General features: G+C 56.6%; 4 protein-coding genes across 4 annotated transcripts; 2 read left to right on the top strand and 2 right to left on the bottom strand.

Moving 5' to 3' along the window:
- Positions 1-694: 694 nt before the first annotated feature.
- On the bottom strand, positions 695-5,131 carry ZBTB8B (zinc finger and BTB domain containing 8B). The gene is made up of 3 exons (XM_032202449.1): positions 4,121-5,131; positions 1,406-1,584; positions 695-1,096 (listed from the first exon to the last, which is right to left on the bottom strand). The coding sequence occupies exons 1-3, from the start codon at positions 5,064-5,066 to the stop codon at positions 779-781; spliced, it is 1,443 nt and encodes a 480-aa protein (XP_032058340.1). The 5' UTR covers positions 5,067-5,131; the 3' UTR covers positions 695-778.
- A 247-nt stretch (positions 5,132-5,378) lies between these two features.
- Positions 5,379-10,492, top strand: BSDC1 (BSD domain containing 1). Its single transcript, XM_032202392.1, has 11 exons — positions 5,379-5,423; positions 5,669-5,729; positions 6,109-6,225; positions 6,766-6,936; positions 7,044-7,098; positions 7,735-7,850; positions 8,009-8,077; positions 8,276-8,357; positions 8,519-9,058; positions 9,547-9,650; positions 10,213-10,492. The coding sequence occupies exons 1-11, from the start codon at positions 5,413-5,415 to the stop codon at positions 10,243-10,245; spliced, it is 1,359 nt and encodes a 452-aa protein (XP_032058283.1). The 5' UTR covers positions 5,379-5,412; the 3' UTR covers positions 10,246-10,492.
- A 2,191-nt stretch (positions 10,493-12,683) lies between these two features.
- Positions 12,684-13,891, bottom strand: TSSK3 (testis specific serine kinase 3). The gene is made up of 2 exons (XM_032202419.1): positions 13,747-13,891; positions 12,684-13,345 (listed from the first exon to the last, which is right to left on the bottom strand). Exons 1-2 carry the CDS (start codon positions 13,889-13,891, stop codon positions 12,684-12,686), a joined length of 807 nt encoding a protein of 268 aa, XP_032058310.1.
- Positions 13,892-14,656: 765 nt separating this feature from the next.
- FAM229A (family with sequence similarity 229 member A) lies at positions 14,657-14,972 on the top strand. The gene is made up of 2 exons (XM_032202100.1): positions 14,657-14,763; positions 14,858-14,972. Exons 1-2 carry the CDS (start codon positions 14,657-14,659, stop codon positions 14,970-14,972), a joined length of 222 nt encoding a protein of 73 aa, XP_032057991.1.
- The last annotated feature ends 769 nt before the right edge of the window (positions 14,973-15,741 follow it).

The following is a 15,741-nucleotide window of genomic DNA, read 5'->3' as shown; positions in this document are numbered from 1 at the left end:
GACACTAGACACCATAACGTGTGCTTAATGTTTCTTAAGCACAGACTACTAATGTCTAAATGACATTGAAGATACATCCGAAAATCTGTAGTCCAAGCTCTTGAAAGAGGAAGATGTAGCAAAAACAATTCAGAAAGAGAAACTTGTTCTCTAAATACCTGCAATTAAGGATGTGTGAAATATATTTATTCTTACTTTCTACACTTTCAGCAGCAGCATATTTTTGTTATTCTGGTTTGTTTGCCCTGGTTTCCAGGTCAACGCAAGTCTACAAAAACACTTAAGGTTTACAGCTTAGATAATACCATCCTAATACAGAAGGATCACAACCTAGTTTAGAAAAGTCCATGGTAATGGATGAAAACTACATTTCTTCAAATCTAATCTTCAGAGAGAAGACGGTGCCCCTTCCAGATCAGGGATTAAGGACCACGCCAATATTATTTGAAGAAACCTGTTATCAAAACAACAGATGTTCCGCCTACAAAATGTTGCCTCTTCCTCAAAACTAGGAAGCAGAGACACAACTGGAGATTGCTCAAGTAAAACCTCTGTGAAGCCCAGACAGAAGATTCTTCACAGAATTCTGGTGCACAGCACTGAAAACTTAAAAGTATTAAAAACTCTATTTCTCCCCATTCTTCAGTTAAAAAATGGAATAATAATAATTAAAAAAAAAAAAACAAAAAAAACAGCTCAGCCTCACTAACACAGTTTTCTGTTGCAAAGCAGCCACTGGCAGAGAGAGACCTTCAGTCCTCCCCCTCTCCTCCCACTGCTACATAAGTGTTTCTCGATCTGATAAACTCCTGTGGATCTCCTGCTTGTCATCAGCATCAGCATCATCATCATCAGCTGGATCGTTTTCCTCCCCGGACTCCACATATATGGGCCAGTCGTTATCCGTGTCACCCTTCTCCTGGCCCTCTGAGGAAGGTTCCATCAGGCTGAGGTTAATGGGCATCGAGTCGTCGTGCGTAGTGGTCACACAAGTGCAGCTGTCACACAAGCCAAAGCGTCGCAATCCTTGAGACAGGCTACTCGTGAATGTTCTCCTGCAACCTTTGCAGATAATTGGCTTGTTCGATCGATGCACCTGAGGTTAAAAATAAAATACTGTGATAAAAAGGCAATCTGGCTTCTTAGCTTTAGCTGGTTTTAGGGTGCTGGTTGGCACATGTAGAACATCTAAGCTAAGGGGCAGGTGACCCCACCACGCTGCCAGAGACAAAGATTTGGGACTACGTAACTACTGCTGAACCAAACATCAGTTGCTTAAACTTATTATTAGCAAAGTTTATCTGAGTTGGCAGCAATCACTGTGTGCAAGATATTTTGGGAAATACAATCAGGAAACAATAAAACAGTCTGCTTTTCAAATTTCATGATCATCTTTCAAACTTACACTTAAAGCGTGACTCCGAAGGTGTTCCTGCCGGGTGAAACGCTTCCCACAGGTCTCACAGGGGTAGGGTCTCTCACCTGTGTGAGAGCGAATGTGCCGCTTCAGTATTCCTTTCTGCTTGGCCGTGTAGGGACAGAACGGACATTTGTGAAGCTTGATGGGCACAACTAACACGTCTCCTTTTGAAAAAGAACACAGTGCATTAGATTAGGCAGCTCTGCAACATCAGGTATGTCGGCTTCTTGTCCTTGCTGCAAATCTGAGTCAAATTAATTGCATTTTCCACTCTTTTTGCGTTTGGCTTACCTGGAATTTCTGTAGGTTGCGCAATCTCAAAACCTGTTAATGCAGCTGGAGATGATCATGTCTCTTGAAAATCAGCTTGCTTATATTTACATGGCTAAGTGAGTTGATTTTAGTGCACTGCACTGTCTCAGCCATAGAAAATCTTTATACATATATATAAAGGGTATAATATATATATATAAAGGTATATATATATACCCTTATTAAACAGCATTAAAAACTAAAATCTTACCACGAATAACAGGTAGCAGCGCACTGTTTCCCATACACTTTTACAATGCACAAATTTAGGTACACGGGACCCATCTGAAAATATGTTTGTTCCTACGTTAGCCTATCAGAAACAACAGGATGAAGGATTCCAATGTTCTTGCTGACAAAATTTTACTAAAATCACACCATGTGCATGCAAATATATAATTTATCAAGTCAGATGCAAAAATGGAGAATTAAATTTGAAGATCCTGTTTTACGTAAACATGGGTATTGCCAAGATTTTCAGTGTCAGCCCAGATGTGAGCTGCCCTTGCAGCATGGAGGCTTAGTTGTTACCTTAAAGGATTAGGTTTCTCTAACATTGATACTGATTGGTACATTGGTACTGATTCAAAAAAGTCTTTGTATATTCAGCCTTGAACTCTTTAATAATTACACCAATTTAGGTAAGACTGTAGAACATTCCTCTGAGGTTTGCCCAACTCAGTCTCAAAAAAAAAAAAAAAAGTGTGTTTAATATCAACATGTAGCCATCAAGTGAAATTCATCTTGCCCAGCTTTGTACCTCTGTGAGGTACTGCTGGTCCCTCCTGGGCATCAAGACCTCCAATTACAGAAAGAAAAACAGCTGGACCTGCCTTGCTTCCAGACTCTAGGGGTGGCGTCGACCCTCCATCGGCTGAGGGGGACCAGGATGACTGGAGCACATACACTCGGAAGGAAGTGGCATTTCTCATCTGTCAGCTTGAATTCATGAGCACACCATTCTTTTATCTTTTATTTTTGTCAGCCCTGGTGTCTTGTGAAAATGCTGAAGGCAGCAGGAGCACTAAAAGCTGAGAAGAGGCATCTCCATCCTACCAACTGCTTATGATGCTCGGTTTAAGCAGAGAAACATAGCTGAATGCAAGATGTTTTTTTCCCCCTCCTCCTATTTAAAGCACACCTAGCGTTAACATTTGTAATATGTTGCCACTAACACCTGATGTTCACTATCAAATCCTAGAAGCGTTTAATTTTTAATGAAACATTAACAATCCAAAGACCTTAAGAGGAGAAAAAGTAAGCAAAGTTTTGGTATTAGATGCTCTCACCTCACTACATGTCAGAAATAGACATGAGCTGGTGATGGTGCTCTCTTCTGGTAACTTTAGTCTTTTGGTGACTGTAGAAGCAGATTATTGATTTTACTAGATTTGTTCTCTAAGAACAGTGAGAGAAGGTATTGTTTTTATTGGCTTTAAGATCACACTTGCATATTTGAGCAGGAAGTAACACAAATGTGAGCTTGCTATTTAGAGACGAATACTTGGTGGAAGATTCCCTTTCTGCTGCCCGCACCATTATCCCATTTGTCATGTCCTCAAGTGACATCACTTGCAGTGTGTATCGGTCGCCTCCCTTCTTCGTAAGGCAGTTTGGATGAGGTAAGCTGTGCACCAACATGACTGTAAGCAGATAAAAATGCCTTCGTGTCCATTGCAGGAGAAATGCACATGGACACAACCACCTTCTGCTCCAGGCCCCTGACACTGCTGCTGGGAGACATTGCAGCAGGCACAGGGCTTGTGAAAGCAGCAGCACCTCTGGCGATCAGCAGACGAAAACCGAGTCTGCCTCTGGAAGCAAAAGTTAAGTCTCGTCTTTATGCAGTACCACAGAGTTTAAAGCTCTCCACGCTCTTAAGGACATTCTAGGCATCACAGCATTGAACAACACCAAGTTCTGCCTTTCTGAAGGTCAAAGGAACGGCAAGCAGACTGATCCTGCAGCCGATTAGCTGGTAGGAGCTCCAGCAGAATAAGCTAATTCTGGTCTGTATGTCCCTCTCGGAGCAGCCCAACTTAACTTGCCAATTGCACTTTTAAAAAAGAAACTTCCTCTCATAGCTTTAGTGTTTTAAATTCACCTGCCATTCAGCAGGATCCCAAATGAGACCATTTATTAAAGCAGCGTCACCAACACCAAGCTCCAGGATCAGTTTCAGACTGTGAACCCTACAGAAATACTTACCTCCCAGGTGCTGCACTGAATAAAGGAGTACAGCTTTCTTTGGAAGTCCACAACAATCGTTTATTTCGCTACGGCATAATATTCAGCAACACACTCCTCAACAAGAAAGTAACAAAGGAGGTCGCACAACTAGGCGGTTTCCTCACCAAGCACCCTGCCTACGCCCTCGAGTCCTCTCACCTGCGTCCTCACCATACCAGTCGCTGTGAATGTCCATCATGGAGCTCATGGCTACCCCCGCATCCTCTGGCCTACCCTCAAAGCCCCGGACGAAGTGATGAACCACGTCGTCCTTCCTCTGAGCCGAGCTGTTGCGCAGCAGAGCCTCCAGGAACTGCTTCATGTGGTAATTGTTGCAGGCCAGGTCCATCGCCTGCCCGCCGTGCAGCCCCTCGTCCATCTGCTCCAGGGACAGCGGGGTCGGGTACTGCTGCAGCCGCTCACCCACCTCCACCTCCACCTCATCCGAGTCGAACTCCACCTTGGGTTCCACCCCCTTGGGCAGCGAGGAATTGACGTCCTCCGGGGAGTCGCTGCTCACCGGGTCCCTCACCACGAGCTCCAGGGGGTGGCAGCCGCTGCACTCCCCGCAGGGGGGGTCTCGCTGACAGCCCCCCACCCTCTCCTTGTCCTGCAGGGACGAGGCGGGGGCAGAGCCCTGGCTCTTGGAGCCGTACGAGGGGCCCTCCCTCGCGGAGCCCCCGCTCCCGCTGTCGGCCTGGTAGAAGGCGGCCTCCCTCTCTATCTTCCTGCAGATATCCAAGGACGACCTGATGTAGGCCTTGCAGAAGTTCACCACGTCGGTCATCTGCAGGTAGCTGGCCGCCGACATCACCTCGATGACGTTCTCCCCGCACAGATCCAGCTTCCCCGAGTAGAGGAAATCCAGGATGACGGAGAAGGCCTCGGAGGTGACGATGTCGAGGGACGCGGTGCTGTGCCGCCCGCTGTCCTGGATGTAGTGGATGAGCAGCGCGCGGAAGTAGCCGCTGTTGGCGAAGAGGATGTTCTTGTGCGCCTTGAAGATGCGCCCCTCCACGATGATGCTGCAGTCGCAGAAGAAGTCCCGCTTGCGCTGCTCGTTCAGCTCCCCCAGCAGCTTGGCGTAGTACGACTGCACCTCCATGGCTGCGGGCGGGACGGGGACGGGGACGGGGACGGCGCCGGCGCCGGCGCCGTCACCGGAGGGCACCGGGAGGGCACCGGGGGGGCACCGGGAGCACCCCACCCGGTCCTCCCCCCCCCGCCCCTCACACCTCCCTCCCCAGGGCTTCCCCACCAGAGCCCGAGCCCCCGCCCCGCCCCGCCCGGCCCAGCTCCTCCCGGTGCCGCTCCCGGTGCCGGTGCCGGTGCCGGTGCCGCCCCCTCCCCTCCCCTCCCGCCCGCCGGAAGTGACGACGCCGGGAGCCCCGCCCCGCCCCGGGGCTGCGGGGTGAGGGGTCGGTAAATAGTGGTGACGTCACGCCGCCGAGATGGCGGACGGGTGAGCGGCGGGGCCGGGACCGGGACCGGCACCGGGCTGGGATTCAGGATCTGGGGACCGGGCCCGGGCTAGGATGCGTTGGGGTCTGGGCGTCGGTACCGGGCTGGGGTTCGGGAACCGGGCACCGGGCTGGGATCCGGTGTGGGGCTGGGCTCCGGGGACCGAGCCGGGCTCCGTTCCGTGCCGGTGCCGTGCGGTGGGGCCCGGCCCAGGCCCCCCCCTTGACTCTCGTCCTTTCCCGGCAGGGAGGAGGCGGGCTGGTGGCGGGGCTGGCTGCAGCAGAGCTTCCAGGCCGTCAGGGACAAGGTACGGGGCTGGGCACCGGGGGGGGGGCACCGGGAGCCGGCCGGGGGGCACCGGGATCGGGAGCTGGGAGGAGCAGCCGAGCAGCATTGCCCGGTGCTGTGTAACTTCCTGCGTGACAGCGCTGCTCGTGGTCGTTACGCTACGTAACGCTCCAAACAAGGCTTTCCAAAACACCTCGATTTCGGTTTTTAACATAAAAAATGCCGTTCTGGGTTTTGGGGACGGCTGCGTCCCGCCGTTACCCTGCTCACCGCAGCCCTGCCCATCGCACGAGTTGTGCCGAGGGCTCTCGGGGTGTCAGCTGTGTAAACGTCAGAGCGACCGTGGCTCTGCTGGAGAGCCACAGCAGGCAGATGATCTGTCTGTTCTCTTCTTGCAGTCCTCAGAAGCTCTGGAGTTCATGAAGCGGGACCTGGCCGAGTTCACCCAAGTAGTGCAGCATGACACGGCCTGCACGATCGCTGCTACGGCCAGCGTGGTCAAGGACAAACTGGCAGTGAGTAGAGGAGGGCGAGAGCTGGGTGCTGCAGGATGGGGTGAAAGGGACACGGCCACAGCTGGCACTGAAGGCACGATCCTTCAAACAGACCCCGAGATACAAACACGGGCTGTGGGTTTCAGGCTTTGTTCCTGTGCAGATCCGATTCTGAGCCCTGTGTGGGATTTCCATGTGGTGGTGAGGAACCTCTGGGAATGAGCGTGGGAAGGTGACCAGTGCTTTTCTGGCTCCTGGCAGCGTCACCATCGTGTCATATCGGACCTTTGCCCGAGCTGCCCTCTTTAGCCCTGCAGAGCTGTTGCTGTGCCAGGCCTTGAGCCTGGCTGCTTTTCCCCTCAAAGCCTCGGCTCCTTTCCCAACCAACCTCTCGTGAAGAGCTTCCAGTCGGACCAGTAGCACCACACCCTTTGTACAGCCTGGACATGTGGCTGCATTGTTAGCACGCTTTGAAGGGAGAAAAATCCTTCCTGAAAAGAACACACCCCGAATGGACAGATTTGTCCTGTTACTTACACTGTGCTGCTTCTCTCCTTCAAGAGGGCAGAAGGTTCCTCAGGTGCGACTGAAAAGGTGAGGAAGGGGATTTCTGACTTCCTGGGCGTCATCTCAGACACATTTGCCCCCTCGCCGGACAAAACCATCGACTGCGATGTCATAACGTTGATGGCAACCCCCACGGGGACCACAGAACCCTACGACAGCGCGAAGGTGAGTGCCCTGTCTCAGAGCTTTTCCCCAGCACTGCACCTCGTCTTCCCAACCCCGCTGCTGCCCCTCCACTGACTCCTCTTCCCCGTGTGTTCTCCTCTCTCCAGGCTCGCCTCTACAGCCTCCAGTCAGACCCAGCCACCTACTGCAACGAACCCGATGGTATGGGCACGGCAGTGCTGCCGAGAGCCTGGGGGGGGTTGTTGTGGGGGCTGTGGGGCATCCCCATCACCTACAGCCTGTCACCAGCAGCCCTGCCCTGCTGCCATCGGGACCAGGCTGGGCTGGGAGCCTGCTGTGGGTTCCACCACCCCTACTGCTGGTACTGCTGGCAGAGGACCCACCCTGCAGGGCCCTGTGTGTCCCTCGCAGTCGTTGCTGTGAGATTGGTGTCCGTCCCTCTGCGTGCTGAGCCTCGTGTGGGGCTTTGGGGTTTCTCTTGCAGCAGCGAGGAGCAGCTCCCTCTGGGGACGGGGAGCATGCAGTGGGTGGGGGGAATGCAGGCACCCCTCGGGGCTTTGGCTGCTCGGGGCTTGAAGCTGCTGCTCCTCCCCTCCCTGATTTCTCTGCTTTGACTGCGTCCTGCTTGCAAATCCCCTCCTGCCTGTCGTGTGGGGTTTGAGGCCTTAAGGAGGAGGTGTGCTCGTCAGGGCTGTGTCTTGCTGTGCTCCTGCCTTCCCTCGCCTGCCCTTTGCTCATCCCAGCTGGTCTGCTCTGGAGCACCTATCTGAGAAAACTTCCTGAAACTTTTTGTGCCTTGCTTGTGCCAAAAATTATCTCAGTGCCTCTCCTTCCCAGGCCCTGCTGAGCTCCTCGAGGCCTGGCTCTCCCAATTTCACCTGGAGGAGAAGAAAGGGGAGATCGCGGAGCTGCTGGCAACCAGCCCTTCCATACGGGCTCTGTACACTAAAATGGTAAGGAGCTGGTTTATGGCAAACTGGCGCAGTGGTGCAAGTGGTAAAACCACCTGCCTTACACAGGTTGCAGTGGTGCCTGTGAAGTTCAGGGGGAGAGAGGGGTGAGGCAGCAGCCACAGCCCTCCCTCACGCCGTGATCCCTGTGTTGCTCCCAGGTCCCCGTGGCTGTTTCCCACTCTGAGTTCTGGCAGCGCTACTTCTACAAATTGCATCGCCTGGAGCAGGTAGGTCGGGGTGGGTGTTCCCCCTGCGGGTGGGCACGCCAGGCAAGGAGCTCTGTGAGGCAGGCCCAAGAGGCAGAAGGTTCCTTTTCCTGGAAGGGCAGGGCTCTGGGCTGTTATTCCTGGGTCCTTGTCCTCGCTGTGCCTGGGGGGTGAAGGGACCGGGGCCGCGAGCAGCTGCTGATGCTGAGCTCCCTGCAGGATGAAGCCCGGAGGGAGGCTCTGAAGCAGCGCGCGGAGCAGAGCATTCACCGGGAGGAGCCAGGCTGGGAAGAGGATGAAGGTGGGTCAGGGGGTGGGGGCCTGAGGGTGGGCTCGTGCAGACCTCGGCACCCTGAGTTCGGGAGGGTGGTGGCTGCTCCTCGCTCCCCCACGTCCAGCTCCTGGCCCAGCTGCTGCCGTGCTCGCTGAAACATCTCTTGCTTCTCTTCTGCCTTCCTACAGAGGAGCTCTTGGGGATGTCCCCCCTGCCTTGTGCAAACGTGAAATTTCCAGAAGCAGCAGAGAAAGCAGCTGCCCCTGCAGCCCCGGAGGGAAGCCACCCCGCTTCTCGCAAGGGTCCCTCAGAGGAAGGCTGGGCTGTCCTCCCTCCTGAGCTGGCCCCAGCAGAGGGGAGCCCCTCCGAGAGCAGTGAGAGCATCTCCCTTGTGACTCAGATTGCAAACCCTGCCTCTGTGCCTGCCGCACAGCTACAGACTGGAGCACAACCAGACGGGGCCAGAGACCTCTCCCAGAGGCTGCTGGAAGCCACTTCGGAAGAGCCGAGCTCTCTGCCAAAGCCCCCAGAACCTGGGCATCCTCCTGCACCTGCCCGGGAGCCCGCAGCATCCTCCGAGCAGCCGGCTGTTACAGAGCCCAGAGAGGTGGAGAGCAGAGCCCAGGGCAGGACAGAGACTCTGAAAGAGGAGGGACCAACGGATCTACGGATCTTTGAGCTGAACTCGGACAGTGGGAAGTCCACCCCCTCCAACAACGGCAAGAAAGGTGCGTGTGTGGGGCCAGCGGTGCCGTGGCTGTGCTCTGTGCAGGGGGTGGGTTTCCCTCCCTCTGCCTGTCACCCCAAGGAGCATCCCTCTGCCCCGGGAGGTTGTGCCTTCTGTTTTGACTGTGGCAGTCCCCATATCTGTCACTGTCACTCCTTACCTGCTGCGTTTTGTGTGTGAGTGAGGCGTGACCTGTCCCAGTTCTCCCAGCCCAGAGGAGAACGTGTTCTAGCACCCGCCTCTCCCACTTGTCCTGCGCCCGGGGGAGCAGCCCTCAGAAACAGCTGGCACAGAAACGCAGCTCAGTGCGTCCCACACCTGGCAGGGAGCTGCTGGGAGCGGGGGAGGTTCTCCCTCCTCGGGCAGGGTGCGTTGGAGCTGAGCCCCGTGAGCGCTTCGTGGGCCTGCTCGGGCGGCTCCTGCGTTGGCCGGGGTGTCTGGAGAGCACGCACAGCCCTGATGGCTCTGGCGTGGTGTTTGTGCTTACAGGCTCCAGCACGGATATCAGCGAGGACTGGGAGAAGGACTTTGATCTGGACATGACTGAAGAGGAGGTGCAGCTGGTGCTGTCCAAGGTGGAAGCCTCTGGGGAGGTGAGTGCAGGGGAGGCGCTCGCTCAGCCGAGCGAGAAGGCTGCTCGGGGAAGGCGTCGGCATTTCATCAGCTCCTTGGGGTGATGCTGCAGCGCTCTGCCCTTCCTGGGTGCTTCCCCTGGGCCCGAAGCCAGGCAGGGAGAGACCACAGAGCAAAAGGGCCAAGCCCTCAGTGTCAGCCCTGCTGCAGGATGTGCGGATGTGGCTGCTGCTGGCCTGAAGGACAGCACCACAGCAGGCAGGTGCCTGCCTCAAGCAGCTCACAGGCGGCTTCTCAAGGTGTCGCTCCCTCTTTGAGGACACGGGCTTTGCTTGGGAGCTCAGCATGGGGATTAGCTAGAGCAGAGAAAGGGTTTTCGTGCTTAAAGAAGGATGGACGTGCTTAAAGAGGGCTGAGTGTGCAGGTTGCGCAGGCGGAGCGCAGCAAGGAAATCTCTGCTGTGTGGGTGTGGGAGTGAGTGGATACGTCAGGCTTTGCACCAGCTCGGGTGCCCTGGGCAGGAGGATTTGTCAATAGACGTCTGAGTTACAGAAACAACAGAGATGTTCTTCTTGTTTGCAGCTTGAAGATGAAGAGTGGGAAGACTGGGAATAAACCACCTTCTTCCAGTGTGTCACAGGCTCATTTCCACCATCAAATGTGAATTAAATCACGGACCGGCTGTTCCTTTGTGTGTAACTGTGCTGGGGATCGCAGTTCCTGGCTGGAGGAATTTCGTTCCTGCTAAATCCTGTGGGCATCTCAAATGACCCCTTCAGACCTGGAGGAGGAGAAGGAAGCAGGAATTTGCTCGTACACGTAGCTGCTAGGGAGTTCATCTCGGTAGGTCCTAGAGGCTGGCGAGGCCAAAACTGACTGCCCCAAAGGTGTCGGGTGGAGGCAGATGCGATGCAGGGAGGGGTCCCTGGGGTGAGCAGGCACTCGGGCACCCGGCAGGATTGCTTGGTGCTGCCGAATTGCCTGTTGGCTGAGTGTTTGCTTGTGTGTGTGTGTGTGTGTGTGTAATCGATGGTACAGCAGTTCAAAGGATCTTGGGTGCTGCTCCCACTCGCTCACTTCTCTGTGCTGCTGGTCAGGCTGTCCCCAGAGAAAGCCCCCACGTGGGGAATGGCCGGGGGCTGGAGATGCTGCAGGAGAAGCCCCATTTGCTTTTTCACTCGTTGCCACAAAAAAGGCAGTTGGTTTGTGGCTTTGGCCCAGCGCTGGGCTGTTCTGGAAGGAGCCAAACTCCCTGCCAAACCCTGAGCTTCTGCCTGGCTTTTTGTCTTGGAAGCCTTTTCTGATGGGAACTCCTCTTTGCTGCGGCAAGAGCAACAGCTCCTCTGAGAGCCAGGGCTTGATGCTTTCCCCTTCACAGCTAGACCAGCTGTGCTGCCTTCCTCTACTGCATTCTAGGTACTTCTCATTCAATTCTCCAAGCAGAGATTTTTGTGGCTTGCTCTCACTGAGCCCTTCTGGGCAGCCAGTGATTTGGGTCAGCTTGGGAGTGAAACCTTGTGCTGCAGTGCCCTTGTGAAGCCCCGGTGTGGGCCACTGACGGCTTCAACACGCTGTGGTGCCAAGGCTCAGCCTCCTCCCAGCCCGGGGAGAGGCAGAAGCATCCGAGCACAGATGGCTCCTCTTGGTGTGTCTGCCCTCCTCGCCTTCCAGCCGCACCAGGGTCACAAACTTCCCTGCGCTCACCTGGTTTCCCTCACCCAGCCCCCTGTGACTGCTTGCAACGCTTCCTTCGGTCCCACGGCCTCTGCAGGCAGCTCCCTCGTGGTGCCACGAGGTGCTCCTCAGTGGGGGTCACTAACACGAAGTTATCCTAAAGGGGCAGAGCCCACGCTGCTGTTTTTTGGCCTTTTGGGTGGTGGTTTTATATGTGCTACCGTTGTCCTTCTGCCCCTTGCAGGGCTGCTCCATGTGAGCTGGGGCTTTCCTTCTGTTTCTGGATAGCATTAGCCTAGGTACACTTGGAAGACTTGATTTTATTTTTAATTCTTTTTTTCTCCTCGCCGTTGGGGAGATTCTCAAATGCAGCTGCTCCCCTGGGTGGCTTGGTAGCAGCACCGACTTCAGGCCCTTACACGAGCTCTTGTCTGTGCTGCACAACCTGTGTGTGGGGTCCCGGGCCTGAGCTGCTGGTACACAGCAGAGCCTCTGAAACCTGCTGCAGCTTCGCCCTGGGGTGGGCTCAAGTAGCAGAAGCCCTTGTGGTGGAAGGTTTCTGCCGAGGGGTTGGGGCAGCAGGCTGAAGGCATGAGTCACAGCGGCATCCCTGGCCCAGCAGCAGAGCTTCAGGGTGCAGTGCTCTCATCTGTGTCATTTTGTTTTGTTTTTCTTTTGTCAAATTAACCATGGGGTTGTCTGTGCAATATTCTCTGTTCTGAACTATTCCGCATCTCCCTGAGCCTTTTCTAGCTGGGGCAAAAACCAGGAACACTTCTAACAGCTGGTAGTTTTGTAACAATGACTTTCTCCAAACCTTTTACAGACTTGCAGTTAACAGCAATTAAAGGAATTCTACAGAGTTGCTGCTTGTGTCCTCCTTTCCTTTGCCGGCGGGGTGGGGAGAGCTGCCTTGAGGGAGCCAACTGCTTTAAATCTCTCTTCCCTTTCCTCCTACCTACCCTAAGGGAGGTTCACTTAGCTGGGGGCGTGAAGGGGAGAGGAATGAGGACAAGCAGAGGTGTCTGGGCAGCTGGGGTGCCCACAGCCGGGGTGCCCTGCTGCCTATCCACATGACCCCAAGTGTTGTACATCCTCCTGGCCCCCGTGCTGCACATCCCTGTGCCCCCCCACATGCAAACACTGCCCCAGACTGTGTGGGGCTTGTGTGGAGCTTGCTGCGTCTGCCCTGCTCCCTGCCACTGAGGGCTTTGAGGGAGCAGGTAAAAGCATCCAGATACGAACCAGGCCCTGTCTCTGCCAGCCAGAGGCCTGGCAGGGCACCCAGGAGGCTGCATAGATGGTAAACACTGACATCCAAATTTATCGTCATTTTAGAAGCAATCTGTCCCATTGGGGGAGGGCAGAGCGGGCACTTCTCAGGGGTTCGCCAGCCAGGGGTGCCTGCTGACCCCCTCCACCGAGGGCCTCATGATCATATCTGGCTCCAGGAGCCTTTTCAGGAGGTCCTGGCACTCCCTGGAGACCCCCAGGTGCCTGGGCAGGGAGACTCCTTTCTGCTGCTGGCACAGCATCTGGGGGATGTTGGTGTCGTCGAAGGGCAAGCGGGCGCACAGCAGGACGTAGAGGATGACGCCCAAGCTCCAGACGTCGCCCTTGCGGCTGTCGTGGGGCACCCCCTGCAGCACCTCGGGCGCCGCGTAGGCCGTGCTGCCGCAGAAGGTGCGGCTCAGCTCCCGGCGGCCCCTGGGGAGCAGCTTGGCGAAGCCGAAGTCCGTCAGCTTGACCGTGCGGCCCTGCAGCAGGGCGTTCTCGCACTTGAGGTCGCGGTGAGCCACCCCGCAGCCGTGGCAGTAGCGGATGGCCTCGACCAGCTGGCGAAAGAGCGCCCTGGCACGGCGCTCGGGCAGGGGACCCTCGCGCAGCACGCAGTCGAAGATGTCCCCGTCCTCCGCCAGCTCCATCACCAGGTAGATCTTCCCCTCTGCGGACTCCAGCATCTCGTACACCCGGATGATGTTCTTGTGGTCCAAGCACCCGACGATCTGGAGCTCCCGGGGCAGGAATCTCTGAATAAATTCTGTCAGGAGAGGAGGCAAAATTACTCACAGAGCAGGGCTGGGGCCATCCTCGAGCTGCTGATGCCCTGCACCTCTCCCGGCTGAGGCCACGGGGATGGGTAGAGGGAGGGAAGGGCGCACCGTGGGTGCTTAATTCCTTGTGGGGAACTGAACCTTCCCCCCAGGATGCTCGTTCAGAGGGGGTGCTGGGTTCTGCCTGCACTTGGCCCTCCCTGCAGTTGCAGGAGCAGCCAGTTAAATAATCGTTGGGTCACGGCCCCCGGCTGCTCCTCTGGGGGTCAGCATCCGGCCAAACTGCGCTTAGGTGGAAAGTTTGGGAAACTTATTTTCTGGCAGGAATGGGAAGTCCTCAAGGAGGGGTGGTGCCTCAGCCTGGAGTCCCTTCGGGGCCACCTCTTACCTTCTGGGCCTTCCTTCTTATCAATTATTTTAATTGCCACTTTCTTCTGATGCTTTAGGGATAAGGCCTCCTTCACTTTGGAGTAAGTTCCCTCCCCAATGGTCTTGCCAAGCTGGTAGCCATTGGCAAGCAAAAACTCCTCCATGTCCTCCTACGAGCCGGGACCAGTCAGCCTCAGGTCAACCCCCAGCAACTCCACAACAGCATCGCAGCACCCAGGGACTCCCCGTGCCCCCCGCTGGCATGCACAGCACCCCAAGGCCCCGCTCGTGGCCTGGTGCTGTGTGAAGGGGAGCATAGGGGGACCTCTTAAACCCGGCCGTGCTATTATGATGCAGCTGATGCTGCGTGAATCAGAGGTGACGGATGTGCATCAAAGTGGGTGACCACTCCACCGGGCAGGGGGGATAGGGCTGTGCTGGAACGCCCGCTCAGTGGGCACCGTGAGTAGGGGGGCTTACGGGGTGAGGAATGCAGGGGATGTGGGGCTGGCCACGCGTCCTCCCCCTCCTTTTGCCGTTGCTGCCCCTCCGTGTCCCTTCCCCTTTTTCCCCAGAGCAGGCTGGGGGTGGCAGAAGGGGGTTCAGAGCTGGTGTGCTGGGAACGTTTCGCTGCTCGGTGTCATCCTGCAGCTCCAGCTCGGGGACGCCGAGGGCAGGCAGTGGCCGTGCCCTGTGCCAGCCTCCTCCTGCTGCTGCCTCGCAGCCGTGCGACCAAGCTGGGCACATCCAGCCAGCCCGGGCAGCTGGAAGCAGAGCAGGCAGTGCCTCCTGCCCTTCGGCAGGGCAAGACCCGGCCCCGGCGATCCCCTGGGTGCCCCCCAATGTGGGGATGGGGATCTCAGGGGTCAGGCCCTGTGCTGCCAGCTCACGGCTCCTTCTCCCCCGTCAGCCACGTCCAGGGCCCGGACATGAGCTCCCAGGAAACACCGCAGGTCCGGAGGTTCCCCATCGAGGCAGGTGACTGTCCCAGCCTGGCCGCGGCTCCAGAGGCTCAGGAGCCGGTGGGTGCCGAGCAGCCTGCGGGAAGGTAAGGGGGTGCTGAGCCCCACCAGAGGGACTCCTGTGGGGTGCAGGGTCCGACCTCGCCGTGCTGCTGCCCTCACCCTTCTCTCTCCCCACAGGCAGCTGCGGCGATGCCCTGGGAGCCACTGCCTGACCCTGCCCCACGTCCCCATTGACGTCTTCCTTGCCATGGGAGGGAACTGCCGGCCACGCGCCACCTGATGCCCCCCGCGCCGCTCAGCCCCTGCCGCAGGAGGCCGTGGAGCTGCGAAGGACACAGATCCTTAAAACACTTTATAATGAAAGGACATCTTAGAGCGTTGCTGTGCGTGCTGCCCTGCTCCGAGCTGCACATGGAGCAGGATCGGGCCCGTGTCCCCTCAATGCCTCCCCTGGCATGTGAGGGGATGTGAGGGGCAGGGGGGACATGAGGGGGCAGAACATGAAGGGACAGGGCTGAGGGGATGGGGCTGAGGTGATGTGAGGGGATGGATTATGAGGGGACATGAGGGGACATGAGGGGAACGGGATGTGAGGGGCTAGGGGGACATGAGGAGGCAGAACATGAAGGGACAGGGCTGAGGGGACAGAGCTGAGGGGATGGAGTAGGAGGGGATGTGAGGGGACAGAGGTGAGGGGACAGAACATGAGAGAACCTCAGGGGATGGGATGTGAGGGGCTGGGGGGACATGAGGGGACAGAACGTGAGGGGACAGGGCTTGAGGGGATGGCGCTGAGGGGATGTGAGGGGACAGACATGAGGGGACCTGAGGGGACGGGATGCGAGGGGATGTGACGGGCTGGGGCTGAGGGGACATGAAGGGACAGACACGACGGGACGGGTTGTGAGGGGACCTGAGGTGACGGGGCTGAGGGGCCGTGAGGGCACAGAACGTGAGGCGCCATAACTGAGGTGACGGGGCTGAGGGGCCGTGACGCCCACACCGTGAGGTGCCATAACTGCCTGAGGGGCGGCCGTTAGAGGCGGGGC

This window comes from Aythya fuligula, chromosome 23 (assembly GCF_009819795.1).
Source record: "Aythya fuligula isolate bAytFul2 chromosome 23, bAytFul2.pri, whole genome shotgun sequence".
Lineage (NCBI taxonomy): Eukaryota > Metazoa > Chordata > Aves > Anseriformes > Anatidae > Aythya > Aythya fuligula.
The sequence above is the reverse complement of the archived record's forward strand: the minus strand, read 5'-3'. Positions and strand labels throughout refer to the sequence as shown.

Coding starts and splice junctions, on each gene's coding strand:
- ZBTB8B (XM_032202449.1), bottom strand. CDS start 5,066: ATGGAGGTGCAGTCGTACTACGCCAAGCTGCTGGGGGAGCTGAACGAG. Junction 1,585..4,120: donor CTGGTATGGTGAGGACGCAG/GTGAGAGGACTC, acceptor CTTTTTCAAAAG/GAGACGTGTTAGTTGTGCCC. Junction 1,097..1,405: donor TTCGGAGTCACGCTTTAAGT/GTAAGTTTGAAA, acceptor TTTTAACCTCAG/GTGCATCGATCGAACAAGCC.
- BSDC1 (XM_032202392.1), top strand. Junction 6,937..7,043: donor AACCCTACGACAGCGCGAAG/GTGAGTGCCCTG, acceptor TCCTCTCTCCAG/GCTCGCCTCTACAGCCTCCA. Junction 9,651..10,212: donor AGGTGGAAGCCTCTGGGGAG/GTGAGTGCAGGG, acceptor TCTTGTTTGCAG/CTTGAAGATGAAGAGTGGGA.
- TSSK3 (XM_032202419.1), bottom strand. CDS start 13,891: ATGGAGGAGTTTTTGCTTGCCAATGGCTACCAGCTTGGCAAGACCATT. Junction 13,346..13,746: donor TAAGAAGGAAGGCCCAGAAG/GTAAGAGGTGGC, acceptor CTCTCCTGACAG/AATTTATTCAGAGATTCCTG.
- FAM229A (XM_032202100.1), top strand. CDS start 14,657: ATGAGCTCCCAGGAAACACCGCAGGTCCGGAGGTTCCCCATCGAGGCA. Junction 14,764..14,857: donor GAGCCGGTGGGTGCCGAGCA/GCCTGCGGGAAG, acceptor CCTCACCCTTCT/CTCTCCCCACAGGCAGCTGC.